This window comes from Camelina sativa, chromosome 6 (genome assembly GCF_030686135.1).
Source record: "Camelina sativa cultivar CO46 ecotype springtype chromosome 6, ASM3068613v1".
NCBI classification, from domain to species: Eukaryota; Viridiplantae; Streptophyta; class Magnoliopsida; order Brassicales; family Brassicaceae; genus Camelina; species Camelina sativa.
In genome coordinates, this window is record NC_141885.1 from 22,494,873 (window position 1) to 22,518,072 (window position 23,200).

General features: G+C 37.1%; 6 protein-coding genes and 2 pseudogenes across 9 annotated transcripts; 5 read left to right on the plus strand and 3 right to left on the minus strand.

The window, feature by feature from the left end:
* The first annotated feature begins 50 nt into the window (after positions 1 to 50).
* LOC104792310 (dolichyl-diphosphooligosaccharide--protein glycosyltransferase subunit DAD2) lies at positions 51 to 1,435 on the plus strand. The gene is made up of 5 exons (XM_010518427.3): positions 51 to 215; positions 328 to 375; positions 852 to 939; positions 1,058 to 1,101; positions 1,204 to 1,435. Exons 1-5 carry the CDS (start codon positions 132 to 134, stop codon positions 1,285 to 1,287), a joined length of 348 nt encoding a protein of 115 aa, XP_010516729.1. The 5' UTR covers positions 51 to 131; the 3' UTR covers positions 1,288 to 1,435.
* A 122-nt stretch (positions 1,436 to 1,557) lies between these two features.
* LOC104792311 (bZIP transcription factor 16) lies at positions 1,558 to 5,102 on the minus strand. 2 transcript variants are annotated; one of them, XM_010518429.3, is made up of 13 exons: positions 4,884 to 5,102; positions 4,591 to 4,719; positions 4,323 to 4,379; positions 4,157 to 4,234; positions 3,816 to 3,905; positions 3,665 to 3,724; positions 3,394 to 3,563; positions 3,234 to 3,288; positions 2,844 to 2,874; positions 2,470 to 2,735; positions 2,292 to 2,369; positions 2,088 to 2,213; positions 1,558 to 1,978 (listed from the first exon to the last, which is right to left on the minus strand). In XM_010518429.3, the coding sequence occupies exons 2-13, from the start codon at positions 4,675 to 4,677 to the stop codon at positions 1,856 to 1,858; spliced, it is 1,221 nt and encodes a 406-aa protein (XP_010516731.1). In that variant the 5' UTR covers positions 4,678 to 4,719; positions 4,884 to 5,102; the 3' UTR covers positions 1,558 to 1,855. The 2 variants fall into 2 exon arrangements, with proteins under 2 accessions (XP_010516731.1, XP_087310604.1); XM_087454478.1 differs by having other exon boundaries at positions 3,665 to 3,727; positions 4,884 to 5,083.
* Positions 5,103 to 6,242: 1,140 nt separating this feature from the next.
* On the plus strand, positions 6,243 to 8,162 carry LOC104792312 (uncharacterized). The gene has a single exon (XM_010518430.2). The coding sequence runs from the start codon at positions 6,266 to 6,268 to the stop codon at positions 8,045 to 8,047; it is 1,782 nt and encodes a 593-aa protein (XP_010516732.1). The 5' UTR covers positions 6,243 to 6,265; the 3' UTR covers positions 8,048 to 8,162.
* A 113-nt stretch (positions 8,163 to 8,275) lies between these two features.
* LOC104792313 (protein BASIC PENTACYSTEINE7) lies at positions 8,276 to 9,920 on the plus strand. Its single transcript, XM_010518431.2, has 2 exons — positions 8,276 to 8,496; positions 9,028 to 9,920. The coding sequence occupies exon 2, from the start codon at positions 9,076 to 9,078 to the stop codon at positions 9,766 to 9,768; it is 693 nt and encodes a 230-aa protein (XP_010516733.2). The 5' UTR covers positions 8,276 to 8,496; positions 9,028 to 9,075; the 3' UTR covers positions 9,769 to 9,920.
* A 5,668-nt stretch (positions 9,921 to 15,588) lies between these two features.
* LOC104699248 (serpin-ZX-like) lies at positions 15,589 to 17,117 on the minus strand (annotated as a pseudogene).
* Positions 17,118 to 17,856: 739 nt separating this feature from the next.
* LOC104792316 (chloroplastic import inner membrane translocase subunit HP30-1-like) lies at positions 17,857 to 20,252 on the plus strand. 2 transcript variants are annotated; one of them, XM_087453701.1, is made up of 6 exons: positions 17,857 to 18,004; positions 18,230 to 19,167; positions 19,251 to 19,366; positions 19,451 to 19,574; positions 19,655 to 19,791; positions 19,873 to 20,252. In XM_087453701.1, the coding sequence occupies exons 2-6, from the start codon at positions 18,973 to 18,975 to the stop codon at positions 19,925 to 19,927; spliced, it is 627 nt and encodes a 208-aa protein (XP_087309827.1). In that variant the 5' UTR covers positions 17,857 to 18,004; positions 18,230 to 18,972; the 3' UTR covers positions 19,928 to 20,252. The 2 variants fall into 2 exon arrangements, with proteins under 2 accessions (XP_087309827.1, XP_087309826.1); XM_087453700.1 differs by having other exon boundaries at positions 19,981 to 20,252.
* A 41-nt stretch (positions 20,253 to 20,293) lies between these two features.
* Positions 20,294 to 21,735, plus strand: LOC104792315 (uncharacterized). Its single transcript, XM_010518433.3, has 3 exons — positions 20,294 to 20,747; positions 21,088 to 21,264; positions 21,378 to 21,735. The coding sequence occupies exons 1-3, from the start codon at positions 20,682 to 20,684 to the stop codon at positions 21,600 to 21,602; spliced, it is 468 nt and encodes a 155-aa protein (XP_010516735.1). The 5' UTR covers positions 20,294 to 20,681; the 3' UTR covers positions 21,603 to 21,735.
* Positions 21,736 to 21,761: 26 nt separating this feature from the next.
* LOC104792314 (serpin-ZX pseudogene) lies at positions 21,762 to 23,187 on the minus strand (annotated as a pseudogene). Its single transcript, XR_015559353.1, has 2 exons — positions 22,710 to 23,187; positions 21,762 to 22,423 (listed from the first exon to the last, which is right to left on the minus strand). The product of XR_015559353.1 is annotated as a serpin-ZX pseudogene (transcript).
* Positions 23,188 to 23,200: the final 13 nt, after the last annotated feature.

A 23,200-nucleotide genomic window follows, 5' to 3' on the forward strand; every position in this document is an offset into this window, starting at 1 on the left:
TGACAGCCCGTTTTAATCAGCTAATCCTGAAACAGCGTCGTTTTACTCTGAGAGTAAAACCATCAGACTCTGACGAAGGAGGAGGAGAAAATTTTGTTGTGTTGTGTTGTGGTTGCTCTTGGAAGAAAGAAATGGTGAAATCGACTACGAAGGATGCTCAGGATCTATTCCACTCTCTTCGATCTACTTATGTCGCTACACCAACGAATCTTAAGGTCCACCATTCTCTGATCTTTGTCTTGTATATGGATCAGAATCATCATTGGATTTTTTGTTTCGAAAATTGAAATCACCTTAATCTTCGTGTTTTTGAACTCGTTTTCGCAGATCATCGACCTGTATGTTTGTTTCGCGGTCTTCACAGCTTTGATCCAGGTACTAACTACTCTAAGCTCCTTCTCTGCTTTGAATTTGCATCTAGATCCGTGCCTTGTTGATTTGTTTATGTTATATGGGGGATAACAGATTTATGAGTTCTAATGTTCATCAGCTACGAGAATTTGGTTGACATCATAAATCTTTGGGTTATATATATATATATATTATTGTATTGATATATGGATTCAAAAGTGTTATCTATGAACTTCACAGTTCAAATAGAAAAAAAGACACTCAAGTTTACTATACTTGGTTTGCAATTTGGGTTCATTTTGTATTAGCATCCATCACTTTTTTGTTGAAATGTTTGCTCTGTGTTTTGTTTCATACAGTATAAGAACACAAGCTTGTTGCTTAATTCTTGACTCTATGTAGATTCTACTGGATTTCTTGATAAACGTTGTTGAATTTTCTCTGTGTTTCTTATTAAAGAAAACTGGTTTTAAGTGTGTGTGATTGCTGTGATTGAGCAGGTTGCTTACATGGCTCTTGTTGGATCGTTTCCTTTCAACTCATTTCTCTCTGGAGTTCTCTCGTGTATCGGGACAGCAGTTCTTGCTGGTGAGTTTTAATGTGTTTTCTTTTAATAACATTCAAGTTTCCCATCTTTTTCTTGTTAAAGGTTAGCTTGGGAATCTCTGGATACTGAAATTAAACAATCTGTCCTTCCCGTATATAGTCTGCCTCCGGATTCAAGTGAACAAAGAAAACAAGGAATTTAAGGTAACTCCTCCTACAGCAATCATTAGGCCTAGGCTTCCACAATGTGTCTTATTATCCCCGGAAGACACTCTTCATTCATATATGCATGCATCTCTTTTGCAGGATTTAGCACCAGAGCGAGCTTTTGCTGATTTTGTTCTCTGCAACTTAGTCCTCCACCTGGTCATCATAAACTTCCTTGGATAACTCCTCTCCTGGACTTGATCTCATGAGATTTTTGAGAACAATTTTACTATGGTTACTTTCATACATTACGAATTGTAGTTCAGATATTTGAGATTTTATCAGAGCAACATCTTAGTGCTTTATATAGAAGCTGTTTTGTTAATGCCAACCTCACGGCCACTTTTAATATATACGCACATCACCAGGATAGAGAAATGCTCGGCCTACTAAACTCATTTGTTAACGTTTGCACACTTAAATAAACTTACTTCATCAAGTGAAGAAAACATAAATCAGAAAAAAATCTAATCAAAGAAAATAAAAAGGGTAGAAATTTTGATACAGAAAAGCACATTGCCTCAAATTCGCTTCTGCAAATAAAGCAAAACATTACCAATATCTAGTTCAACTTACAACACACATACTGGACGGACAACCCTCAAGAAAGACAAGGAACTATTCCGAACCAATTGATCTCTGATGTCTAAAATCCTACAACCACCTGTTAGCAAAGAACCGTGGAGTGTTGTTGTTGCTGCTGCTACTTTTTTTATACCTGTGTTAGGAATTGGTTTTGCTGTATGTCTTTTCACTTTGAGTCTTTGTAGGAATCAACCTTTCGCTCTGCGGCGCCTGTTTGATCGCTGTCTGGTTCGTGGCCATTCTTGTCCATGTTTATGCCTTCAAGTGGAGGGAATAATAAAAGTTGGTCCTGCAAGAACAGATAATAGAGGAGAGGAGAGTTTCACTGTCTGTGTCTGATGTAAAGTGAGTCACGGACCAGGCTATAAAACTATTTCATAAAAAATTTACAATCTTACCTTCAGAGAGGTGTTCTCAGCGGTGAGCTCTTCGCATTGGCTTTTGAGCTTGTTGATTTCTGCTCTGAGATTTGTGTTTTCATCATTCAACACCTCGGCGCGTTGGGCCAGCTCATCACATTCGGCCTGAAACACAAAAATCTTCCGTATCAATAATTTGTTCACATGGGCATGCTAGAAACAATCTAAGGGTCTGTTTAGTACCTGTTTACGCAACCTGGATCTTCGAGCAGACTCCCTATTAGACTGCTTCCGTCTTTGTCGTTTAAGTTCTCTATCGTCCTAATTGAAAGACAAAAGGACAAACAAATCTTGAGTTTAAAGATAAAAGTAATATGAATTTGAGTAAAAAAAATAGGGAAGAAAGGGTGGGCACACACACCTGTAACCAGGGTTGTGAATGGCCACCATCTCGCGTGATTGGAGCAACAACTCCAGGAACTGATGTAGACAATTTGCCATGCATTCCAGGGATAGCAGATGAAGTAGGGGCACCCCAATAATCCATCCCAATATTTAAATTTGTTGGTGGGCCTGGAACACCTGCAGCTGTCATTGGCATGATTGGCACGGTCTGGTTCACCGGTAGAAGAGGTGTACCAGCACTTCCATTTCCGGGACCATTAGCAGAACCACCATTCTCAGATGCTGCTTCAGGTGAAATGCAAAACATTAAAGCACTCTCCGGTAAGCAGCTTTCACGATGTTAAGTCACATGAAAGAAATGAAAGGAAATATAAAGATCAAGAAACGAACCATCCTTTCCGTCTTGTCCAGATCCTGACTCCTACAAGGATTGCAAAGTAAAGAATTTTCAAACTAGACGATCCAACAGACATGTTTGATGATGCAAGGTGTACAACTGAAAGGTTTAGTTTGCTAATGTGCATATATCACAATGCAAGCGGCATTCATGGAATTAAATGAGAAAATCCACGGAAATGAATAGGTCAATCTTAATTCAGATTCATGCTAGGTTCTTAGCAAACAAATTTGTTAATAACTCAAATGAAGGCTTGCAGAGTCGACCAACTAGGTAATCTTCATGAAACAGTGCCTCGTGTCAACATGGTTAGCAGAATGAATGCATACCGAAAAAAATAGGAGTAAAATGAAAAGGATGGATGATAGCTTTCCAAAACTTACATTTTGAGAGTTTCCGTCACTTCCTTCACTTGAACCATCAGAAGCGCTCTCCCCACTGGAACCAGAAAATTTTGACAATCTCAGAGCAATAACAGAATGAATGTTATTTAACGAAGCAAACATAAGTCCCAAAGAGGATAAAATCAAGCATGTTACATGCCTTTTCGAGTAAGCTCCATTAGCTGATGCTACCGAGTATTTCCCAGGTTCATTGTTCTTTCCTGTAATCATGTTCAAACTTCCCAAGCTTCCCCTTGATCTTTTGATGGGCAATTTATCCTTCACTTCAGGTTGCTTAGGATCACCCTCAGTGCCGCCTGTTGTATTGCCCTGCATAAAATCATCACTCAATTATGATCCTACAAATAAACAAAGGTAGCAAAAGACCATTTGAGAAACACACAATGAAAAAATATGGGACGCAAACTCACAGAAGCTTCAGTCATTCCATTTGGAGAAGGCATAGCATAAGGGCTATATGGATAAGAACCCTGCTGACACAGGATAGAACGTGTTAAAAATATGATTAACAATCACCATTTCAATACATGTCCATTTCATTGTAAATAACTATGATAGTACCGGAGGCATTGAAGGATGCGCATACATGCCACCTGGGGGATACATTGCAACATACGGATGAGGCGGAGTTCCATAAGGAGGCATCATATGCTGTAAAAGTTGATGTCGGACTCAGCAATAAATCAAAGCTATGATGATAAAGAGCTGAACGAATATCTTATTTTAATGGAGTTAATCTTGACTCAGAACAAGGCCAATTCCTCAAGCACGAAACTATCAATGCGAACGCTATAACTCACATAAAAGTAAACCCCCACTCAATAAGTTCTTTGCAACTTTTCAGCACTCTGAACACCTATATACACATCACAATAAAAAGCGATAGATGTAAGCTAGTTTACCTGAACTCCCCACATATAAGGGTGAGGTTGGGGACTTGATGCCACATAACCATGAGGTGGCGGCATTGGAGAATATGCCTGTCAAAAAGAAACATATAACTATCAAATCCATAGGAAACAGGTAAACAGACCACAGATCGATAGACTGATGAATATGTCTTAGAACCTGAAAACCAGACCAATCTGGAGTAGCCATGCCAGCACTCACAGCCGACGAAGGTTCCTGCAAACACACAGAATATTCCAACTATAACATGTCACTGATAGGGAAACAAAAATCACAATTAGCTGAAATCTAGGGTTTGAAAATATTTCTATTTCCTTTTCTAGTATCCTACTTCTAATCCTGGCTTCTAATAGCTTAAGTCATGGGTCCTTTCCTATATTAAGGTCCTCTTGTAAACAACTGGAAGCAGAGAAGGGCAAACGCAAACCTGTGAAGAGGGAAGAGCAGAAGAAGAAGGCGGTGTTTTAGGTTCTTTCTCTTTACTCGATTTCTCCACATTCTCACTGCTAGCCATTAGTACGTTCTCTAGTTTCTAAAAACAACCCTTGAGAGCTTCCTGCGAGACAAAATCAGCTAATAAACTCAACCACATTGAGAAACACAATTGCACAAAACCCAGCAGTATAAATAGAAACCCTAGAAAACTGAATCGAATTCAGAACAGAAACGGTAAAATCTAACCCCTAAATAGACAAAACTTGGAGATGTGACATGAAATACCTAAACGACCGTAAATGTCTGAAAACTCTGAGCACAATATTTGAGATGCGGTATGAATCTCTGAGCTTGATTAATGCAGAGATTGTTGTGAGAATCAATGTCTTGACCAGGAAAAAAATTGGCTGATTGGTTTGGGTTTTTTTTTTTTTTTTTTTTACTCAGAGAAGAAAGGGGGCGTGGAGTTCACGAGGAATAAAAATTTGCTTATTTCCCTAAATTAAGTATTTTATATAAAACCCCTTCTTTATAATTTATTTATGAATTTTACACACGTTAAATCTCTTGATAGCTTTGTAACCCACGAAATTTGAGAAATTCAATAAGGTAGTTATTTTTCCTCAATTGAACAAGGTTTTGAAAAGCAAAAGTGATATACTAATACAAGTTTGTGTTATCAAGTTTGGGAAAAGTAGTTTTCCAAAGTATTAGGAATAATTGCACTACAACCCACTTTCTAATTATATGAATAATTGCACCATTTCTTTCTAACCATTGCATAACATTCAATTACAAAATCTCCCTCTTAATTTTTGTAAGAGCAAATATATACTCAAACATTAACTAAAGTACACCAAATTTTATAAGTGTGTTTCTACAAAATAACTTTAAGTAATGTAGGTTTTGTGGTCAATTACCTTAAGTTTTGTGCTATCATTGGTAGAAAACATGTTACATAATGATGTGACTTATCCAAAAGGTTTTCTAATTTTAAATAATTATTACTTTCATTATATCAGTTTATTATTTAATGCCAAAATTGTACAGTAAAAACTTCATAAATTAATACTTTATAAATTAATAATCGCTATAAATTAATATTTTTTATGGTCCCAAGTTGGATCGTTGTAATTTTGGGCACAATTCAATAATATAATAAGATAATATTTTTTTTTGAAAAACCTTTGTAAATATATAATTCCGTCAATATTATAAATTAATAACTATATAAAATTATCAAATATAAGTATATATATATGTATACACATTAATTTTTGATATATTTTATTTACAATTTTTTTCTATATCTAAACTTTTAGTGTTCTCTTCGAAATATGATAATTGTTGTTTTTCTTGTAAATAATTCTAAAAAATGTTATTTATAATGATTAAAAATTTAATTTATAAATCTATTCCTTGAAAACTTACCGAATTAGGAAAATATCTCTATAAATTTATGGATAAATTCAAACTTTGTTAAAACTATAGATTTTCAGGCATTATTAATTTATTGAGGTTTTGTATGTGACCTCTCCAAAAGAAACTATTAGGCACAAAAGAGATTTTTAAGAAATAGGAGGGTAATAAGGAAAAATAGTGAAAAGACTAGGGTGAGAATTAAAAGAAGAAAAAACTCTGTCTTGTGTGTCTCCGTCAACACTGCAATGGCGACGGAATCAAATTCAGATACGACGGAAGCGATACATCACAAAACCCTAGCCGAATCGAGTTTCAATTCCGGTGATTTAATTTCGTCCCTGAATCATGCGCGGAAAGCTCTCAGCTTGTCTCCGGACACGGAAGGTCTATCCGCCATGGTCACTGCCTTCGAGATCATCAGCTCTGCCGCCGCCACCGCAGGAGGTATGCCTGAGTGGTACAAGGTTCTAAAGGTAGAGCCTTTCTCTCATATCAATACCATAAAGCAACAGTATAGGAAGCTAGCTTTAGTGTTGCATCCTGATAAGAATCCTTACGCCGGGTGCGACGAAGGATTTAAGCTTTTGAATGAGGCTTTTAGTGTTTTCTCTGATAAGGTTAGAAGGAATGAGTATGATATGAAGTTGAGGATTAGGATTCAGGGGGAAATGGTTAGTGGTGGTGGTGATGATGATGAAACATCAACATTTTCAACAGTTTGTTCGGGTTGTAGGTCGGTGCAGAAGTTTGGCAGGAAGTATTTAGGGCAAAATTTGGTGTGCATTAGTTGCAAGAATAGTTTTGAGGCAAAGGAAGCTGAGAAGGAAGAAGAGGGTAGAGATGGAAGTGAAACTGGAACTTGTGCTTCCAAGATCATAACATATAGTAGGAGGAAGAAGCGCGCTGGTGATGATAGTGAAATTCTGAGAAGTGGGAGTGAGACAGGGGAGATGAGAGAGGAAAGAGCAGAAGCTATTGATGTATCTGACAGGTTGGATGAAGAAGATGAAGGGATGATGACTTTGGCAGAAATGCAATCGGTGATAAGGAGAAAAAAATCGAAGGTGAAGTCAAAGATCACTGAGAGAGATAGTACTGCAGAAGAAAACATGGGAAGTGAAATGCAGGAGAGATCTTTAGGTGATGTCCCCATGACTGAAACTTTGAGGGAGATGCGTACTAACAAGGAGAATGAAAAACGAGAGGCATTAAAGAATGGGAAGAACATAAAGAAGAAGAAGGTGACGAACCAGAAGGTGTTAAACGAGATAGTAGATTTAGAATACGTGCCACGAGGTGATAGGAAGAGGGATCATGGTAAATTAAGCCAAGAATTCTACAAGGAAGACGAGGATTTGGAACTATATAATTTTGGTAAGGACAGGATGCCGAGGAGCTTCAAGAAAGGGCAGATTTGGGCGATATATGATAGTGGTGATGACAATATGCCTCGGAGTTACTGTTTGGTCAGTGAAGTGGTTTCTTTGAACCCTTTTAAGGTATGGATCAACTGGTTGGATTGTGAGAGCGAGAAACTGATCTCTTGGATGAAGATCAGTTCTTCTCATATGCCTTGTGGGAGGTTCCGAGTTTCAGAGAAAGCTTTGACCGAACAAGTGAAAGCATTCTCTCACATTGTCAATTGCGAAAGGGCTGCACGGGAAGTATACCAAATATATCCCAGGAAAGGCTCTGTTTGGGCAGTTTACTCAGAGACAAATCCAGCTCCTCAGAGAAGAAAGACCGGACGCTATGAGATTGCCGTGTGCTTGACGATGTATTCTGAAGCGTATGGCTTGAGTGTGGCATATTTGGAAAAGGTTAACGACTGTAGTAGCAACTTGTTCCAGAGACGGGATTACGGGTATAATGCAGTCAGATGGGTCGAGAAAGACGATGTTGCAGCCTTGCTCTCTCATCAGATTCCGGCCAAGAAGGTGCCTGAAGATGAATCTGTAGCTGATCTGAAAGAGTGTTGGGTGCTTGATCTTGCTTCTGTACCTCCCGATTTGGTTTCTGCCACTTAATGAACATAGACAGTTCTTGTTTTTGTTTCTCATCAATCATCATCGTGACAAAGAGAAACAAACACTTTATGTCAATACTGTATCTGTCTAATTTAATAATTTTAGTTTAGATCAACTTAAGTTATAATTGTAGTACATCATTCATATGCCAAATATTACTACAAACAAATGTTATATTTTAAAATGCCAAATATATATAAATTGCAAAGATCAGCTCAAAACAGTGTTATATTACCAAAATTTCAAGAAAGTCATAGTTGCAAAAACAAAATAACCTATTTAATCAAACGACGACAAAAAAAAAATTAAACATAACTTTCGCATGGGTGAGCCCTAGAAATTCTCAAAACCTAAAAGGTAATTAAATTGTCCAATCCAAAGGTCTTGAGAGAGAGAGAGAGAGAGAGAGCTCGGAGTGGAGCGAGTATAGAGGTGAAGTATCGCCATTGGTAAGTCTGACGTTTTTCTTATTTGCGTATGCCGAAAGATAACTCTTCTCTGGTTTCGACTCTGTTTCTGGCTATAATTCATTAGGAACCCTAGTCAGAGGTTTTGATTTTCCATGTTTTATCCGCTTTATGGGTCTTGATTCTTTCTTCTTTCGTGAACTCGTTTGAGTTTTCCAATTTTCTCACTCAAACAATCTAAAAAGATTAGAACTTTTTCTCCTCTACGTATGTAGTCTTTAAGCTTTAGATGTGTATATTGGTGTCTTTTGTGGTTCTGATGATCATCTGGGTTTCAGTAATCAAGTTTGTGTCTTTAATTAGGAATATACATAACAGTTTCTGTCTTGTAAAAACGGCTTTGTCTTTTGATTGAGTACTATTACCGGAAGATAACTATAGATTTATGTTCTCTGTATAGAGCTTGTAGAATGGTTATCTTGCTTTCTGGATCTCTGTGTTGCTTTATAAGGTTAGTTTCAGTTTTTGATTGGAAATGTTGGCTCATCTTATCTGCTTTTGGCAATGATGTAGGAGCGGCAACGTGAGCGTGTGATCTCTCCACTGAAACTAGCTATCAAGATGAATCCATTTCCTTCACAAAACTTGATGCTATCTGCTACAAACGCAAACAAGGACGCAGCCTTGCTTATATCTAATGCTCATTGGTTTCACTCCCATATCGCTGTTCCAAAGACCACAGGCATTGATCTTTCTCAAGTATCTCAAGCAAATCCTGCCGAAGGTGTGATGGTGCCTCAGTCTCGTTCGTTTCATCCTCCTACTACTATAGATTACAGAAACGGTGTGGAAACCGTGGAACAGAAGTCCACGAATCAGTCTCCTCCGAAAGCTTTGAAGCCTAAAACGCCAAGAAAGAAACGCTCTGCATCCAACAAGTCAAAGAAAACTTTGAGCATACCAGAAACAAAGCGCGAGAAGAAGAATCTGGACATCAACATTGACATTTCAAGCTTCGATACTTCCGGGGTTCCTCCTCCTGTGTGTTCATGTACAGGGGTTTCAAGGGTTTGCTACAAATGGGGCATGGGCGGTTGGCAATCCTCATGCTGTACCATCAGCATATCGACATATCCACTACCCATGAGCACCACAAGACCCGGAGCTCGTCTTGCTGGAAGAAAAATGAGCAATGGTGCTTATGTCAAGCTCCTTGCCAGGCTTGCTGGCGAAGGGTATAGCCTCTCTCACCCTGTTGATCTCAAGAACCATTGGGCCAGACACGGAACTAACAAGTTTGTGACCATCAAGTAGTCGTTTCATTAGTTGGGTTTGGTTTTAGATTAGCTTTTGTGGTCTCTTTGTAAGTCATCTTTACAGTCTCAGCCTTTTAGTATATATGCTTGAAAACTGACTAAAGGAGATTCAGTGGCTATGATCAATAGGACGACACTTATTTTTCTTTAGGTGGAATGTTATCTCTTGGTACTGCAAAGGTAGAGAAGAAGGCAATAACCATTTCTCTGTCCTAAGTTGTGCTTCCCAATCAGAAAGCACTCTCTGTTTCGTTGAAGAGTCCTGCACCAACTACAAGTGCCTTCCCTTTCTTGTAGGCATGGCTTCATTTCCAAAAGGGAAATGTAAAATTCATACTCTCTCACCATATAACTCAAGAAGATAAATTCAAAGAAACAAGATAGGACTTGTAGAAGAAGTTGTGGAGAAAATAGACTTACAAGTAAAGACCAATCTGATAAGCCATATATATAGAAAGTTTTTAATGTGCATATCACAAGTGCAGACATTCTTGTCCATGATTATGCCTTCAAGTGGAGGGAATAATAACAGGTGGTCCTGCAACAACAAAGAATAGAGGAAAGGAGAGTTTCACTGTCTGCGTCTAATGTAGAGTGAGTCCATGACCTGTCATTGGTTAAAGTTTGAGGGTTTAAACAGAAATAACTTGGTTACCGTTTCATTGGTTGGCTCTAAAACTAATTTCCAAACTTAACTTTCTTTAAAGTTTACACCTTCAGAGAGGTGTTCTCAGCGGTGAGCTCTTCGCATTGGCTTGTAAGCTTGTTGATATCTGCTCCGAGACTTGCGTTCTTCATCTAACTCCTCGGCGCGTTGGGCCAGCTCATCACATTCGGCCTGGAACACAAAAACTTCTTTAGTGTCAATAATTTGTTAACATGGGCGTGTGCTAGAACTAGCATATACTGTACCACCAGACATGCACATTCAATCAATTACACTATATAGTTTGGTTGAATTTGAACATGCATCTCTTTAGGGTGCCTTAAAGTAGGAGACTTTGTGGATCGATTTAGAATTATTAATGTTCTTTCGGTTCATCAAATTGTTATATTTCTGCTCATTCATTCTTGCAAATAAATTAACGGCTGTGTTGATGATTCGTCAACATCAACACACTCCAAAACAGATATGACACTGGAGACAGAATCGCTTACCCCCCAAAAAGTTGAATCATAAACGTAATAGAACACATTATCGACTACTAACAGCACAAATACAACACATGACAACACAACCGAGTTTTATCACAGACAAAATTGCACATAGTAATTACATTAGTACTGAAATTCCAATTTATATTATAGCCTTTTAAATTTTACAATATTACTTATATTTTTTCTGTTTTGACCCCTTTAAAATTACAAATTTCTGTTTATATCCTTTAGTTTTAATCATATTTTTGTTTACTATTTTATGTTTTGACTATATTTCTCTCATGCTTTTAGCATTTTTGTTTGATTCACCTATAAATATTGAACTTAATTTGTGGATTTTTAAATATAAAACAAAGATATGTTTATTAGTTTTTAGCCTTTTAAAATTATTAATTTTTTTTTAATATATTTTGACAAAGATATGTTGATCTCGTTGTTAGGCCTTAGTCGTCGATTCCACCGGTGATTGACTTATACGCCTCTCTGAATCCACCGCAATCTTCAATGCTTTCAATGAGCCCAAGAACACGATTTCAACGTTGCCGATGTATCAATCGTTGATCACTAACTCTGACATCGGGCATTCTGATGTAACCTCCTCTGATAGTGTCAGTTTAGTTTTCAGCAATTCGTCGTCGCTCTTCATAGCATCTCTTTAGGGGATGTGTATTGGAACAAAGATTTTAACTTTTTTTGGTTTTTTTCTTAAAATCTCTTGTTATTCAAAATGTGATTTTAATATCTCATTTCAAATCCTATATTATTGAACTTGAAATTTATTTAAAATCATTCAAAATAACTTACAATATCTTGTTATTCAATTAAAGATTTATAAAAAGTCATATCAAATCCACTGTTATTCAAACTTAACATTTAAATTTCAAAATTTTAATAAAAAGTGATTTTGAGAGATTTTAGATACATTTCTAGTTGAAATTTATGAATGAAAAATCCTCGATACATTTCTAGTTTTTAGCCTTATAAATTATTTAAAAAAATTTTGTTCAATTTTGACTCAGGTAAATTATAATTATAGATCTACCAATCTTGGCGCACATTTGGTTCAAATGGGTATGTGGAATCTTTGCATTACCGAAGTATTCATTTCATACTTATGGGTATGTGTTGTTTGTCTCAATGTTTAGTAATCAATACTTTTTTTAACCTCTAGAATGTTGAATAAATAAATATGTCGAAGCTCCTATTGTAAATGAATTATATAATTGCTTTATGGAAATCGAATAGCTTGAAGGTCCTATTTATATGAGTTTGGTGAATATATGGTCGATAGAAAAAAAATCAAAAAATACTTCCTTTGTAGATGATTTATATAATAGCTTTATGAAATAATCTGGAATAATATAAAAATAAATTGTGTATTGTAATTCTAGAAATAAAGAAAAATAAATGAAATAAATAATCTAGGAATAGATAAAATTATGACTAGAATTGGAGTGAGTGTCAGCGAAACTTAAACATCCGACATGAATTAAATGAAATATGTCTTGTAAACATATTACAATATGTCTTGTTTTACACATTTAAATCATGTTTTTGAAATAAATAACATGTGATGTAATAAACATAATGCAATACAAGAAAAAATAATAGAGAAAATTGTCAATCAAGCCATGAACAGTACTAATCTTTGTCTTTTATGCCACTTTTGCGAAACCATTTTCCCGCCTGCCATAGAACCTTATAAAAATACATGTTTGCCTTTTTTCCATTGTTTACGACGTTTAAGTAATTGAAAGAGAAAAAATTAAAAAAAGTAAAGTTAGCAGAGGTCTTAGTTATCTCATCGGGTAATGCAACCCTTAGGCATTCAAGAGGTCCATGGAACCAACTGTCTATTTTTTGCTTGTCTCTTTAATTATTTCTGCTCTCTTTCTCTTCTCACAAAACATCATCGAGACTTTACATCTTCCGCCAACCGCCATCACTGTTTCCTCCAAAAACGTTCGATTTCGAGTCACTAAGTGATGAATCACGTCATCCAGACCCTTCTTCAGGGTAATCCTCCACTGTTGCCTCTACTCGCCGCGATGGGGGAACCGTCGGCTACAGTGGAAGCGACAGGGGAACCGTCGACGACTAGTACGGAGATTCATAAACCCAAACAAAGGTAAATCTGTTGTCCATCAACTAGAATCAATTTATTTTGGTGTTCGTTATGTGTTTTTTACCTGAAACAATTTGAACTCTACTAAAATTCCATTTTTTAGCTCATTTATTGTGTTTGAATTCGACGTTCTAGGTTATGCTCATTTTGGGTTATGTCCTTTCAAAAGATGTTGTCCTCCAAAATATGTCTACCAACGATATCCATCGTGATTTTATATGGTCCACCAAATTTATCTTTCCAAATTTATGGCTCTGCTAACCGCACTATGTGTCCATCGTGCAGGTCGAATCCATTGGTGGACCATAACCAAAATATTTGGTTTGTCTACAATGACCATGTTTGTATTCGTCTGTCGTTCATGTTGTTAATAGCATGAGTCCCTGACTACCAACTTGTTTATTGTGCCGCACAAGTCTCATGAAGAAGATGGCGCAAGGAATGCTGCTTCTACTATCGATGGAAAACAAATCCAACAGTCTACGTCTGATGAATATGCATGTTGTACGAACCTTTCCCAACCGGAGGACAAGAACATACACCTTAGGTATTTTGTCCACCAATGACTGACAAGTTATTGCAGTTCCTCATATCCGGTTAATCAAAAAAGCTTCTTATTTTAGGTCTCATAGCGAATCAGTTCCTGTAAATAATGTTGATCCATTGATGGAAGAGATTCAACATTCGAGGAACATGTCCATCACAGTTGACAGTTCGGTAGACACATTCGAGAAGCCTAGGTATATGTCCATTCACTTGTTGACAAGTTATTGGAATGACTGTCTTTTCGGAGACGCAATATGTTTCAGTTTGCTGTTCTTATATCAATTATGCTCGCTCTTCTTTCCTTCCTACTCATAATCGTCACCTCAATCAACAACTTCATTGGGTGATTTACGACTTTTATGTCTACCGATGGACTTTTCATCCGGTTTAGGTAGACATAGTCTTTCTCCGTTTGCTTATGGTTCTCTCTAGTTTTTGGGATAAGGGTATTTTTGTCAACTCACTCATTCTCAAAACAAACAAACTGGCATTTTTGAGAAGGAGGAAAAAAAATGGCATTCTAAACAACTTTTTTGGAAAAATAGCATTTTTGGCCAAAATCCCAAAATAATATGCTACCAAATAAAATGAACAAAATTAACAAACTCGTAACCAAAGAGCTGACTACTAAAAGGAATTTTAGTAACAAAAATAATCCTTCACTGTGTTACTCTGATCAAACCATATGGCTTGCATTAATCGTTTGTGGTTTTGGGAGAAATGACAAATATAAGTAATCATATTCCCTAGTCCGCTTGCATGGTTCATATCAGAACGAATGGATCATAGAAATGATATCAATTTCATAGTCTTTTTTTTTGGACAAACGGGATATCAATTTCATAGTCATACAGTTGAATTCAGTTAAAATTGATGAAATCATTGAAATCAAACACTATAATTTAATTGATGAGTGAAATTAAAATAAAAAATAAAAAAATCAACAAGAGAGAAGTTCATATGATTCTATAAGTAAACAAATTTAGTTTGTCACTTACAAAATAATATAAATTTGAAATACTATGTGTGAGTTTAAATAAACCAACCAAACTAAATGTTTGAATATTATAGAAATACATTATTTTTTATATGCAAGATTCACCTCTGACTTTTAAAAAGTACTCTCTTAAGATGTCATGTCAGCAATCATAGTCTACATGTGTTAAACCTAAATTGACATTAGGACTAGGAGATGCCCTCGATCGAGTTGCGTTTAGTTAGCTAAGAAATTGTTGTACCTTCCTTTAGACTCTCTATTGCCTTATTCATTTCAGTTACCCACATAAATCTATAGAGCAAAATTAATAATGATTTCAGATACAACGATGGAGACTGAGGGTTTATGGAAAAGAATGTGAAGCGATTGCAGGCCTTATATGGCTTGACTTCCATTTACGCAGAGATAGACGGATTTAAATTCTTCTCAACATTTTCCAAAGAGATCTCAAATCCACTGTTCAAACGAAGGTAAAATTTTACCTCCTACGTTAATTTCTTCGTCTCCCTCCTCTCCTCTCCAGTAAAAACTTTTCTTTCTTTGTTGAGCTACGTCGCATGTGTAGAATACGAGGCTGCCAGACAAAGAGTCGTTGATGTTACGCCTACGTTACAACTTACAAAATGAATCAAGATAAAATCAAACGAAGGTAGAATTTTTGAAATTACTGGTACATTCATCTTACTTCACTTTGTTGTATCCATTGCAAGAAAGTGTACCACAACGTGTAGTAAAATGAAACATGTATTTCTACACTCTCTTCACCTTTTTTTAAAAAAGTAAACGAAAAAAGTCTATACTTAACTAATTTAAAAGATTCAATTGTCAAATATAAACCGGGCGTACCGGCGTAGCCTAGAATAATCATCCCTTAGTCTAAAGAAAAAAGGATAATAAGTAACTTAAGTCATTGGTTTCAACTTTCAACTCAAGTGATACGTCAAGAAAGTCATAAAATATTCCCTTTAGTCCCGATACTTTGGATTACCAAATTAATGTATAGAAGGATCCATGACTTGACCAAGGAACAAAACCAGTCCGCTTCCGTGTTCTTTGACGAGGAATAGAAAAGGATGGTCAGCCACGAAGTCATACTTCTTTGGGGCAGGACCACGACAGCCAATACCAATTACTGCGGCAGCAGCTGCAGCTTTCGATCCCACTTCATCAACCTCGATGCAAGACTTGTGGATGATCGTGGACAATGGCACCTCCAAACCGATCGAAACCCTTGAGTGCTTCAGAGGCTTCGAAATCAAAATCAAATTTAAACCTTGGAATCTTGAGTTCTTTGATACCCGCCCTGTGGCTAGGAAGGACCTTGTTGTCCTTCAAGAATCCACGAGTAGAAGCTAATCTCTCCAGCATTGCAGGCAAGCCATCTTTCTCATCAGGAAGATAGATTTGCATGGAGAAATAACAACCGTCTTCTTCATAATCGCTTCCTTCTCTGTACGGTAGATCGAGGACTTTGAAACCTTCGTATACATCGAGAATGAATCTGAAGGAGTCAGTGGTCATGAAGGGCACACGTACTTTGGTTCCATCAAGAAGGTGAAAGTCGGAATCTTCTGTTAGAGATGGATCGAATTGTTTATCCCATCTTCCGTTGAAAAACAAGGCATTAGCAAATATGAGATCAGTCCAAGCAGAAACGGAGTATTGTGAAAGAAGACTAGTGATGATCGTCCATTTGTCTTCTCTTCAACCCATGAGTTCACCTCTTCAGTCACTTCATCAGCCTTTTCAAATACAAACAAAACAAAATAAAGCTATCGACACCTATGATTTGATTTCACAATAGCCTTGTGTATACTTGACTTAGCATCTTATCTTAACATGCATGTTAGTATACTATAATCCCTAGTACGTAATTTTATATATAAACCAGCTGTACTTAACCAAGTTATACGAATGATCATGTTGGTTGAACTGGCGGAAAAATTTGGAGAAGATATACGGGAATTAGGTTACACTAACATCTCTATAATAAGATTTTCGCACATAAGCCAAGTCTAAATCTGATTAAGCACACGTCTAAGCATGTTACTATGTTACATCGTCTAAGCACGTTATAGATGAGTTAGGTTTATTTGGATCAAAGAGGACGTACCTTGGTGCGGAAGTCAACTCGATTGAAAGCAGCTTTATACGAATTCTTCAGGAGATCCTTGAAAGAAGGTTCGAAAGATACAGTCTTGTCGATCCAGACGCCATTAGCTGCCGAGATCATCGGGCCGCCACTCGCGGTGCTGTCGGCTAGGACGGCGGTAACGATCTCAGAGGAGACTGCGTTAAGCTCATCGGTCGAAGAAGCCTGGAGTAAAGAAAGAATCTGGTCTGTGGTGGCTCCGGGAGATCTGGCGGCGATAAAGCTGAGGATGACGTTGATTAACGCCGGGGAAAAGACGAGGTTGGAGGTTTTACCGGCGGTGGTGGCGATCACGTGCTGAGCCAACCTCAGAACGATGTCGTTTTGGTTCTCTCCTGATGACGTTTGCAGTCCCATTCTTTTACGGGGTTTGACTCCTTTCTCTTATACTTCTCCTTTGTTCTTTTTATGTGTTCAACAAACCTCCCAACACAATTACCCTATTTATAGAGTTCTCATACTTATATTTCTAAATAAAATTAATATATTGATAAGTTCATAATTTTATCTAATTTACATATTGATTGATATTACCTTATATCTAATTTGTTTGTGATCAGTCTATGATTTTTTCGTTTATTAATAACTAATAAAAATTAATTAATTAATTTTATTTTTCTAATGGGATGAATATAATTTTTTAAACAATTTAAGGTTAGTTTCATATTTTTACTTTCCAATTAATATAGTAGAATAATTATTTTTTCCAAATTTACTACATTATCTCTAAAATTACCAAAATAGTTTTATGCATTAAAACTAAACTTTCAAAATCAAGCCTTAAACTATAAATACTAAACTATATCCCCTCAAAGCTATATATTAAATATAAAATAGAGAATCAAAAAACCTAAAAGAAATTTCTAAAATAAATAGAAAAGTAAATTTAGTATATTATATTTATGTCAAATAGTGTTTAGTTTTGGAAGTTTGTAGAATATGTAGTATAATGGTCATCGATAAGTCATCGATAAACCTTGTTTTATTGCTATTTTAAATTATTTCTTTTGATTAAATAGATTAATAGGCGGCTGATCTTAACTCAGTTGTTAAATAAAAGGTCAATTCACAACCTAATTTAATATTAAATTTAGTGTGTTCTAGTTTAGTTGGGTTTGACTGCTCTTTTTCTAATTCCACCAGAATATATAATTCACAACCAACTTGCGAAGGGGGGGGGGGGGGGGTATTGGACTTTGAGTGAGAATCGCGTCGGTCGTCTTCCCCATCGATTCCTTCTTCAACCATGTCTTCCGGTAACATCTCTCTCTCCGTAATTCTACGTTAAATTCGTGTTGAGATATATCTATCAGTCATACAAAGTATGTGATTTGGTTTTAGGTGTTTAAAGCCTAAAAAAAAACAGGGTTCAATTGTGGTTGGGTTCATAGAGTCGTTAACTTGTTCTAGCTATCTCTTGTAATGCTTTTGTTTCTCTAGTAGATTATTGAATTTGTTGGGGGTCCTTGGCTCTCTTGCAGATGAGCTGTTTCCTAACGCTGCTTACATCAGCACACCCAGGAAATGTATCCTTGGAAAACGTCTCTCCAGCATCCACTTTGAGACAGTTGAATCCAACAGACTAGCTCTCCATGAGCTTCTCTTCACTGAGGATGCACCATGGCGAGTTTCGTCGGAAAGAGCAGTGCTTACTATCAGTCGCCCTCCGCTTATCTCTATGTCTCTAAGCCTACGGGCCATTTCCGCCGAAACGCTGAATATGTTTGGGAAATTAAAAGACTAACATCTCATTTCTTTGTGTCCCAATCAGATTGATCCTGTTTCATTCTCTGTATATTTCCCTGTGACTACTGTGTTATATGCATTTATTCTAAATGGGGACAAAGTTACTGTATCCTATTCCTATATATATTCATCGCATATCAAGATCCTATATGGTCATCTTTTTCTTTGGTTTTGGGTACTTAGGAAAAAGCCTATAAAGTAATCATGTGGCTCAACAGAGAAACCACTTGTTTCTGGTCACAGGCTACATAGTGGGAGTTAGAGTTATAGCCTGGGAACGTTTCTGGTCTAGCCACTTGTTTCTGACTGAGAAACCTGAACTCCAATTGGGAGGCATAGATGGAACAGATAATGTCAGAAAATATGGGGTTTTTTTTTATTTCTTTTAATTGAGAAATGAAACATCGTTAGCTATGAAATGTTCTCAGCACATTAGTATGAATGCATTGGTTGCATAAGCCTCTGTTTTTTCTTGAGAATGCAGTTCATGGCGAGATGTGAAGAGCATCGGAAGAACTCTTTGGCAGGTTTTCTTGCTATGCATAAGGAAGTGTTTATGAACCAGTCTCAGCCAATCAAAACCGTTGTAAACTCCTCCATAGGCTGTCTAGGGGGAGCTGTCTTTGGTTATACACTAGCCACTTTGTTGCCCCAAATCACAACGCATTCCCACGTAATCTTTTTCTATAATCGGATTAGTGTGACTGGAATGTACAGGCCATTTTCATTGATTTAACTTGGCGTTTGAATCTGTAGACTCTTGTTGGTGTGCCATGGGTTCAAGCTCAAGCTTTTGCTGGTGTTGCCGGTGTGTATTGTGCAATATCAGGCCTAATTGAAGGGATTAGGGGCAAAGAGAGTCTTCTCTCTGCGTAAGTTTCAAATCCAAAACCATATTTAGATTTTCTTAATTATCATTGGTTTGAGTTTTTTTTAAAGATTATTCAAATATGCAGCATGGTACCAGCAGCAGGATCTGGTGCGGCTTATTCTTTTCTAAGTCGAGATTGGCAAGGACGACCTATCAACCTTCTCTATACCGCCATTGGGTTTACTGTATATCAAGGATTATTGTATTGTGTAAGTAATTGTATACTCTATTCATAAGTCATACAATTAATGCTCTTATTATCTCATTAACCTCAATTTCTTTTACTTAGTTGTCAGATGTAATCATATCAAACCCCAAGTACAGACAAACAAGAAGTCTACTTAATAAGCTTGAGTTGGAGAAATACGAAAAAGAGTTTAAAAAGGCTAATCTGACCGATTCTACATTGATGTTGCTCACTAATGGGTATCTTTCAAAGCTTTTAGTTTTTCTTTATGTAGCTATTAGACTAATCCAGTTTGCATAAGGAAGCCAGCATTCCACCAGGGGCACGGCTTTTAAATCTACAACATATGCAGAGTTCCAAAGATCCCGTTTATAGACAAATGAAAACCATGCTGGTCTCACTAGGTTTCTTGGTCCTCTGTACTCTAGATCGAGGACTTTGAATCCTTCAAAAACATCGAGATGGAATCCAAAGGAGTTACAGGTCATGAAGAGCACACATACTTTGGTTCCATCAAGAAGGTGAAAGTCGGAATCTTGAAAAAAAAAAAAAGAATACAACATTCCAATGACACTAGAGCTGGTTTAAAATAAGTTAATTAAAACTATTATAGTCATTTTCACTATTAAATTAAATATTCCGTCTAGTTGATTTTGTAGCTTTCTCGATGTGAATTGAATAAAATACTTTATTCTGCAAAGAACAATATAGCTGAACCACAAAAATTTGTCATTTTCCAATAAGGGAATTTATTTCAATTTTATAACAAGGCGATGATTCATCAATTAATAGTTATACTAACTTAATTTTCAAAGCCAAGAAAAGTTGTTGAAGGAGAATATTATCAAGAGGAGACCCAAAGAAAGAAAGAAGCCATAATAATAATACAGAGAGAAGAATCTGTTCAAACCAAGCAAAGCTTAAAGGCTTTAAAGCTCTGAGAAAGTCCACTGCAATATTCTCTACAAGATTTGAAGAAGCAATCTAATCTTTGTTGGCTCTGCTTTTAAGAATCTATATATACTCTTCGTCTTCAGGACAAGTTTGTTTTCTTTTCTTCTTTGTCTCTGTTTCATCTTGAAATATTCAAAGTTAAGATCTAGGAGGAAGATTCATTCATCTCAATAGCATGGTTGGTATTTTCTCAAGATTCTCTGTTGTTAGAGGCGGCCATAGACGAACTCAGAGTGCCAACGTAAGCTCTCTTTTCTATTTGCTTGTCTTATTCCAGTAGAGATGGTTATATGGAACATGAGTTTTTTGTTCTGTTAAATTATTGCTTGACCTTTATGTTCATAAAGATTCCTTCTTAGAGTATGATGCTTCTCAGTTTTGCTTAAATTCTTAGAGTTGCTTGTTTTCTAAACTTTTAGCTGAATATTTTGAGCTTGTTTTCATAGGTTCAAGCTATTATCTGCTTTTGTAACCTGATTAGATTTCAAGCAATTGTTGAATCTAAGAATCCTTTATTTATCTGAAAAAAGCCATAAATTGATTCCAAGCTACGCTTGACATGAATCTTGTCTTATGGTCAGGATGGAAGGGAAACATTGCCTCCAAGATCTGATCCTGTTGCTTCAACTAACTCCGCAACCGCTTCAACTCATGGGATCGAAGTAGCAACAGAGTTTAAACCGGTGGATCACCCGATGGAGCCCTTAGACAACGATCAACCGATCCAATGCCCACTCCCCGAGCCATCCATTCTCAATGTATGATTCTTGAAAAAGTTTGCAAGAATATAAAAAATGGTTTCTATATATTGTGAAAAATGCAAAGATAGGAGTGTTTGCAGAAAGCTTTACTCTTTGTTTTATGATCATAGGACGGGAGACTCTGGAAAGAGAGAGTGTCGGCTTCTTCGATGAGGAGACGAGGTGATTTGGCGATTGTCCAAGATGGGATGGATGAAGAATCTGACGTTTCTGTGACAATTCCATCAGGGACTAGCCAATGCAATACCAACCGTCTGTTCTTGCCTTCGCTCAGTGCGCCCGAACACGACTTGCTTAATCTACTAGAAGAATGCAAAGTATCTGGTAGTATCTAAGAGCCAAGGCTGGTCTAGACTCTTTTTTTTTTATATATTTTGTGTGTAAGAACAAAACAAGATCATAATGAATGTCATTTAACTTAAATCATATATTTCATGTTTCTGTGAATTATGAAAGATACATTGTGTAGCCAGTGCTTTCCCAATTAAGACCGTTTCGTTTCCTCAATTGGCTGATGGACGCAGTTGCTACAGTAGCTTGCATCACACGCCACACAAGTTTTATTCAATTTCTATTTCACTTTCCTGCATCGATGACATGTCAAATTAATGCACAGAAGGATCCATGACTTGACCAAGGAACAAAACCAGTCCGCTTCTGTGTTCTTTGATGAGGAAAAGGAAAGGATGATCCGCCACGAAGTCATACTTCTTTAGCACACGAGAACCACATCCTCCACAACCTCTTAATGCGGCAGCAGCTGCAGCGTTCGATCCCACTTCATCGACCTCGATGCAAGACTTGTGGAAGATCTTGGACGATGGCACCTCCAAACCAAAAGCCTTGAGAGCTTCAGAGGCTTCGAAATCAAAAGCAAATTTAAACCTTGGAATCTTGAGTTCTCCTATATCTCCCCGGTGGCTAGGAAGGACCTTGTTGTCCTTAAAGAATCCACGAGTAGAAGCTAATCTCTCCAGCATTGCATGGAACCCATCTTTCTTATCAGGGAGATAGATTTGCATCGAGAAAATACGACAGTCTACGAGTCTTGGTCCTCTGTACTTTAGATCGAGGACTTTGAATCCTTCAAAAACATCGAGATGGAATCCAAAGGAGTTACAGGCCATGAATTCACCTCTTTAGTCACTTCATCAGCCTGTCCAAAACAAACATACAAAAACAGCTATCAACATCTGTGATTTGATTTCACAAATTAAAAGCCTTGCGTATACTTCATTTAGCACAAATCTTAACATGTTTGTATAAACCCTAGCTAGTACTTTATATATAAGCACACATATAAATCCAAGTGTCTAAGCATGTTACTATGTTACATCTAAGCATGTCACTGTGTTACATACATCTAAGCATGTTAATAGCATAATATAATCCCTGGTAAATTTACCAAGGAGTTAGGTTTATCTGGATCAAAGAGAGAGTACCTTGGTGAGAAAGTCAACTTCGTTGAAAGCAGCTTTATACGAATTTAGCAAAAGATCCTTGAAAGAAGGTTTCACAAAGAGAGACTTTTCGATCCAGAAGCCATTCGCCGCCAATATCGTCGGGCCGCCAATCGCAGTGCTGTCGGCGAGGACGGTGGTGACGATCCGGGAGGAGACAGCGTGAAGCTCATCGGTTGAAGAAGCCTGGAGTAAAGAGAAAATCTGTTCTGCGGTGTCTCCGGGAGATCTGGCGGCGATAAAACTGAGTATGACGTTGATTAACGCCGGCGAGAAGACGAGGTTCGAGGTTTTCCCGGCGGTAGCGGCGATCACGTGTTGAGTCAACCTCAGAGCAATGTCGTTTTGATTCCCTACTGATTCTTCCAGGTCCATCAGGATTTCATATTGTTTCTCTATTGATTCTTCTCGGTCCATCTTTCTTACGGCGAGTTAATTTTTTGGGGATTTTCTTGTACGACTTCTCTTCTTAT